At 34.3% G+C, this 7,452-nt stretch overlaps 1 protein-coding gene across 1 annotated transcript; it reads left to right on the top strand.

The window, feature by feature from the left end:
• The first annotated feature begins 3,935 nt into the window (after positions 1-3,935).
• Positions 3,936-6,636, top strand: LOC145612356 (F-box protein CPR1-like). The gene is made up of 4 exons (XM_081667733.1): positions 3,936-4,282; positions 4,896-6,083; positions 6,184-6,272; positions 6,385-6,636. Exons 1-3 carry the CDS (start codon positions 3,939-3,941, stop codon positions 6,230-6,232), a joined length of 1,581 nt encoding a protein of 526 aa, XP_081523859.1. The 5' UTR covers positions 3,936-3,938; the 3' UTR covers positions 6,233-6,272; positions 6,385-6,636.
• Positions 6,637-7,452: the final 816 nt, after the last annotated feature.

Genomic DNA, 7,452 nt, shown 5'->3' on the forward strand with positions numbered 1-7,452 from the left:
GGGGTGAAGGAATCATGGACTAAGCTGTTTACGGTTCCTCAGAGGGAGTGTCTTGGTGTCTTTCACTCTTTGAAGCCAATTGTTTACTTGAATAAGAATGGTTCTGAGGAGGTGCTCTTTGAGAAAAACTTTGAGAAACTTGTGTGGCTTGATCTTAAGCGGCAAAGATCTAAGACTGTGAACACCCGTGGTCTTCCTGATACAATTGACACGGTATTGATGGTGGAAAGCCTTGTTCCACTTGATTGTCCCAAGAAGAAGAAGAAGAAAAAGAAGAGGTATCATTTTATGCTGTACTTCTCTGCGTTCATATATTTGTAGCTTAATAATGAACTTTTCGTATGATTCTATTGTCATTTGATGCGTGGTTTTTGCATGATAACATTGTTGTGGTGCTGTCACATTATCTGTTTGTACCTTTATTGCACTATCGTGGTATGTTGAAAGAATCCTCTTCTCTCCTTATGTGGCTTTAGATAGTTTAAGTAGCTATGGTATGTTGGATGAGCCTTCTTTACTCTATCTGTGTGAAATGTGATAGATAAGTTAAGTTATTGTAGTTCTCTTGTTAAATTTGCTATTTATCTATTTGTGAGTGAGTTTGTGACTGCCTTGGTGGATATGGAGTTCCTTCCTTAAGCTGTTATATTCATTTGGATTTTTTTGGGCTGAAAAGGGAAGTTATATCCTGTTTGGAGTTTTAGTCTTGCAAATTTGAAGGAATGTATGTGTTAGGCCACTGTCATTTTCATCTTAAGAGTGCTGTTTAAAGGAACAGTAGAGTAGAAAGTTTACCAGCTTTGCAAAGTAGCAGAACATACTTTTCGAATTTAACATAATATCATTAGTAGCATTATGCCATTATATAAGAAAAACACTAGAGTTTGAAGACGGTAATTTGAACAATCACGTTAGTGGGTTACCTCTTGTAATTTGAACAAGTATGCTAAAGGTGTGCCTCTTTTTTGAAACATCTTGAGTTGATTGCCTTCTGCACCTCAATGCCTCAAGTCATATTATAACCATGAACCAGTGGTGGTGTTAGTTGTGTTTCTCAAGATTCTTTTTTTAATACTAGGCATTTTCGCAGGGCTGTTGGTATGTTAAGTTGGGCAAAATAATATCTGATCTATGAAGTCTACTGATACTTCTCTTTTAAAATGTCACATGATTACCATGCTAACTCACAATCGATTTGTATGATTGGCTTGGCATATGCTGTCTTTCTTTAGCCTTTCCTAGGGGTGGCTTAGTTTTGGAAAAGAAGTATAAGGCAGGTTAAGGACATTATAAGGATATAGGTTGGTAGTAAGAATCATTCTCATATGAAGTACTCTGTATATCTTAGTAAAAGATTGTTATGGCTGACGAATACCTTATAGTAAATGACAACATTAAATTACAGAGAGATTATCATATAGATAAATGCAGAGGAAGGAGGCAGGTTATATTGCTCTTTTCGCCTATTTATAGTTGCTGGTTAAATGTTCGCCTTAGTGCAATTTTGTGTTAGCTTTTGTCTGGAGGAGAGTGCTATTTCTTTTTTCTGTCTAATGTGTAAGAATTGGGAAAATGAATGGGAGAGGCCTCTGTTTCCTAATGTCTTAGGCAGTTACACAAAGTGCAGTGGACTAAGAATTTGGCAAATGTGTATTTAATGATTTGAACTTGGGCCTTGTTTTCTTTACCATTAAAAAATAATATTTAGTAAAAATAGTACTAGCTCTTTAAAATTAGTCTAAAGAACAAATGTAATTGAAAATTAGTGAAAATAATTTCAGTTCTGTAAAAAATATAAGTTCAGCAGAAATTATTTCAGTATAGTAAAAATAATTTGAGTTTAACAAAAATATGGCGAAGAGAACAGGGCCTTAAGTGTGCACTATTCAGTAGATTACTTGAATTTACTTGCTAGATTTTTTGCTGTTTCATGGAAATAGTATGAGAAGGGAAAATCTAAAAATAAAAGGGAAGTCAATGCTTTAAGCCTTATCCTTGGATGCATAGGAATCTAATTTATGTATAGGTATCCATCTTTCTTCAAATTTATTGTACATACTCCGTTTTTAAAAGTTCATACTTGATTTATACTTTCTCCCCTTTTATGATGGAACACTTACATTAGGCAGACTCTTGGAAAGGTTGGAAAATCTGAGTGGATGTAAGAAAAGGTGGATAAGAACGTAGGTAGTACATGGGAGTTGTATATGCTTGCAAAATCATGTTAAAATATTTATTTAATCGACTATTATTTTTTAAAAAATTAACAATTATTTTTTAGAGAATGACAATTATTTACTGTTGGTCAGTCCTCATGTATAGCAAGATTCTGTGTTAAATTGCCGACAACTGGAGAGTGCAAGCTCATTTATTTCTGTCGTCACTTCAATGAGGGATTATTTGTGTGAGATATATGTGCTTGTTAATGTTTGAAGTGATTATATAAAATTTGGTGGACTAAATTTAGCAAATGTGAGGTTTTAAGATATGAACCTAATGACTGTTCAGAATTATTCTTTGAATTTGCATTCACTATTTTTTTTGGTGGTAACATTGAAAATTGAGGAGAAGATTTCTTACAGAAATATAAGAGTTGAAGCATTGAATCTATCTTAAAACTTTTGGAATTTAGATTGTGGTTGAATGTCCAACTGGAATGTAATTTTTTTTTTTTTTTTTTTTTTTTTTTTTTTTTTTTTTTTTTTTTGCGAGTTAAAATAAAATAGCTGTTTGATTTTTCTTTAGAGATGAAAGGTATTTTGTTGAATGAATTTAGTTGTTGTTTACTTGTCTTAGAGTATGATGGCTATTAATTATTGTGGATGGAGATATTTTGATACCTTTAGAGAACTAGCTCATATAGACATATATTATGCATCCTGTTGGTTTATTTATGCACAATCATTGATTTTGGTAAGCACTTATTAAGATGTGATTCTAGTTAATACCTTGTATTAGGTATTCAGGTTGCAATGCCCGTTCTTTTATAATTTTCTTTTTCTTGGTGTCAGGTACCTTATGAAAACTAATTAAGAATGCATCATTTTTTCATCTTTTCATAATATTAATAAAGTGCTGAAACCATGAAGTTACTAATTTTGTTTCCAGTTATTAATTTGTTGGCTATTGTATTTTCTTTTTTGACATATTGCAGGTATGCGCAGTTAGAGCAGCTCAGCAGTCAGTTGGCAACACTCCCAACTATTCTACTTTACAACATTTGGTCTCGTCTTCCTGCTATGTCCCTTTTGCCTTTAAAATGTGTTTGCAAAGAATGGAATAATCTTATCCATGAACCTGACTTTGCTAAAATGCATCTTGAGGTGGCTGGAAAAAGCAATGAAATTTTTTACATCATTGTTAGAGAGGAGAAGCTGCATATGGTTGATCTTAATCTGAATAGAGCAGTTCTGACGTGCCTTGAGGGTTGGACTGATATAGAGGGTTCAAGCAATGGTTTGTTGTGTATAACCAACCAAAGTAGAGATATCGCTTTATGTAATCCTCTGGCTGGAAGATGTCATAGGTTGCCTATTTCTGAATCCCTGTCTAAAAAGGCTTTGTATGACTCCCACTTGTTTATCTATGGATTTGGATATGATCCTATTTTTGATGACTACAAGGTTGTCCAGTGTTTGCAGCGTTACCATTTTCGTGTTTATGATGAATATGGCTTCGTGGACCCTGATAGTGACACCTTTGCTGGTTCTGAGGTCCAGATTTACAGTTTAAAAGCCAACAATTGGAGAAGGATTGCTGATTTTCCCTACATTATCTGTGATGCATACCCTGGTGTCTTTGCAAATGGAGCATTGCACTGGGTTGCACGCCGAAGGCATGAAATGGATAGTACCTCCTTTTTAATTATGGCGTTTGATCTTGGTCTCGAAAGGTGCAGAGTAGTGCAACAACCAGAATATGATGACATACATTTTCATATGAGCTTGGGGCTCTTAGGAGAATCTCTTTGTATAATTTGCACATACCCAAAACACGGCGCTGATACGTGGGTGATGAAGGATTCTAATCAATGGTGCAAACTAATTTCAATTACTCACCCAAGGCCAATTAAATATTTTGAGTATATCACACCATTGATGTACTCTAAGAATGGAAGTGAAGTTCTGTTGGAATTAGACTTTAAAAAGTATGTCTGGTATCACTTGCAAAAGAAGACAATTAGGCATGTTAACATACGTCAGCTGCCAGATTTATTCGGAGCAAAGGTCTTTACTGGAAGTCTACTTGATCCTGAGAATTTCAGCCATAAGAACCAGACAAGGTAGCAGATTTATATCTTGTTCTTTACTCACCTTCAAGCCTGCTTTGTTAATTTCACCAGGGTATTGTTGTTTACAGTTTTTGTTCATTTTGGTGTGTACCTTTTCTCTACTTCTATCTCAGCATCTTTTGCATAGATTTCTTTGGGTCATAGTTGTTCAATATTTTATTTTTTTTCCTGTTGTGCTACACTGCTACCTATACTTTATTTGGTGCTATATAATTTTTTTGGCAGTAAAGATTCAACAAATAAGGTTCTCATTGAAAAGGGTTTTGCTCTATGTATCCCTAAGGGTTATGTTCTTATGCTTAAAAATTTAACTCAATCTTCTGAAATGCTATAATATTCAGAATGTATGATGAATGCGGCATCCGGTTATCAAATGCTTTTAGTTGTCTACTTATGGTTTCTTTTACACATATATTAGGATACATATATCATTTACCTTTGTAAGATAAGAATCCTACTTATGATTTTCTTATGCTTGTAGTTGCTTTTTATTTTATAAAGATTACTTATGAGGATATACCGACATAGTAGCACTTTGAAATTTTTTTTTGGAAAGCCCTATTTCATTGACCACACATTGTTTTCTTTCTTTTTTTCATTGCAGAAATTGTGCTGTGACAAGGCAAAAGGAACAACCTGTGGAGTTCAGCTTTCCCTTAGCAACCCTTCCAGAGAAAGTGCTTTGTCAAATTTTTTCTCAGCTTCCTGTTAAGACCCTTATGCAGATTCAACGTGTTTGCAAGACCTGGCACAATCTCAGTCATGGGCCAGAGTTTATTAAGATGCATCTTGATGTTCTGAGGAAGTGCAACAGTGGTTTGTCACTGATTCTTAAGGGGGATAGGTTGCTGTCAGTGAATGCTCTGCTGCTTAATAAGGCCACTGAGATCAGTCACCCACTTTTATGTGATGATGGATATACTGATATCGTGGGCTCTTGTAATGGCTTGATCTGCTTGTGCAAGGACCAGAATTTCGCCCTTTGGAACCTTTATACTGGCAAACATGAAAAAATTCATTGTCCTGATTTTCATTTCGAGCATGCTTTCAATGTGTTCCGTTACTTTATCCATGGATTTGGCTATGATCCCACTGCTGATGACTACAAGATAGTTGTTATGCTACAACAGCACAACCGGCACAAAGGTGGTGCAGTTCATACTGAAGTTCAAGTATATAGTTTGAAAGCCAAAAGTTGGAAACAGATACATCATTTTCCTTACTTTGTTTGCTATCCATGCTATGGAGTTTATTCAAGTGGAGCTTTGCATTGGGTGGCACGTCAAAGTTCCGACTTGTACAGTTGCTCGAATCTGCTCATAGCTTTTGATCTTGGAGTAGAGAAATGCAGGGTGGTTACACAGCCAAATTATGTTGACACAGATTTCTGCATGAGTCTTGGTCTTTTAGGGGGTAGTCTTTGTTTTCTCTGCCATTACCCTAAAGAAAGCTTTGATTTGTGGGTGATGGATGATTATTACGCTGAGTCTTGGACAAAATTGGTTTCCATCTCGCAGCCTAATGTAATCAGATGCTTCGATTATCTGAAGCCATTAACATATTCAGAGGATGGCTCTCAAATCCTTTTTGAGCAAGATAACGAAAAGTTTCTTTGGTATAACTTGACAAAGAAGACAATTGATTATGTCAAAATCTCCGGCCTGCCTAAAGCATTTGATACTGTGTTGTGTTCAAGTAGTTTTGTTCCGATTGGCAACACTGCAAGAAATTTCCCGGTTATTCATGAGCAACCACCCAAAGGATTTCAGAAAAGTAAGAACAAGAATGAAAGGTACTGTTTTTCATAGGTTCCACTGTGATTTGGGACTAATTTTGCTCTATGGTGTTGGAAATACTGGATTTTCTGTTTTTGATACTCTTGATCTTTGTAGGCATGATTTGGATGGTTTCTTAGCCAAAGGATTCAAACTTAAACTGTGAGCGCGCATACACTTGTGAAATTAAACTTGGAAATCTTGAGGTTTGAACTGCATCTTATCTTTTTTACAACTAACTTTCTACTAGTATACGATTTCATGCTTAGCATATACGAAGTATATATTTACTCGATAACTCATGTTCTTATCTTATAGGTGTGCAATTGACTGTTGAGATATGTTAGATGTGAAATGCTGGACCTGCTATCTATCTTTTGACCTCGACAACCAAGTGTGTGTTTGATCAAGCAGAATATGTGACTGCAATTTTCTTTTCTTTTTACTTTTGTAGTTTTGAACCATTTTGACGTTTGTTATTAATTTGATCTACTGGTTGTAATGTTGAATCATATGACATTGTGTTTTGTGTGTTATGCATACATTCAGTATGTTATTAAATCTTGACAATTACTACTTGCAATATATATATTTCTTTTTTGCAATTATATTTCTTGTCTAAAGCTAAATTGAATTAGATTTCCAAAAATCTATAAAAGTCTGACATTACTATTCCTCGATATATCCCTGACTATATAAAAACCAAACAAATTACACAAATTAAGTTTTTTTTTTTTTTTTTTTTTTTTTTTTTTTTTTTTTTTTTTTTGGTGAAGAACTATTTACTTTTTATTGATTCTACAAATAGTAATTTGCAATGGAATAAGTATTCGATTAGACTTCAAATTATTAAAGCCATATAGAAAACTTAGTACTCCGTATTAGTTGTTCTAATACCTTATTACCTTTTTGATAAAGTATATATCATATATGCAGTAGATACTACTCCGAAGTATGTAGTGAATTTGTGATGTACTACAATACTAGGGTTTTGATAGTCAGTTTGGGTTAATATTTTTTACGAGTACAAGAAAATATTTTTTTAAAAAATGATAAATCTTTCCATAATGTTGGTTAAATTTTATCAGATTTATCTTTTCTTAAAAAAAAAATTTTTATCAGATTTATTTAGGATATCTTGTTGATCACGTAGTACATACACCGCTTTTGCAACCCCTTATAAATACTCCTTAGCTCATGACTTGTATCATTCCAAAATTACTTCAAATTATTACAGATATTCTTGACTTCCAAGTCTTAAGTTTAATTCATTCGTAACCTTCAACCATGAGTCCCAAATCCTCTGATTACCAACACCGCCACGGCAATGGTGATCGTGATCGTGACATTGCGAGGGTAAAGAAGTCTGTTACGTTGGCGCTCTTG

The sequence above is a fragment of the Chenopodium album genome, chromosome 24, assembly GCF_948465745.1.
Source record: "Chenopodium album chromosome 24, dcCheAlbu1.1, whole genome shotgun sequence".
In the NCBI taxonomy this organism is placed as follows: Eukaryota; Viridiplantae; Streptophyta; class Magnoliopsida; order Caryophyllales; family Amaranthaceae; genus Chenopodium; species Chenopodium album.

Coding starts and splice junctions, on each gene's coding strand:
- LOC145612356 (XM_081667733.1), top strand. CDS start 3,939: ATGAGCTTGGGGCTCTTAGGAGAATCTCTTTGTATAATTTGCACATAC. Junction 4,283..4,895: donor AGCCATAAGAACCAGACAAG/GTAGCAGATTTA, acceptor TTTTCATTGCAG/AAATTGTGCTGTGACAAGGC. Junction 6,084..6,183: donor AGTAAGAACAAGAATGAAAG/GTACTGTTTTTC, acceptor TGATCTTTGTAG/GCATGATTTGGATGGTTTCT.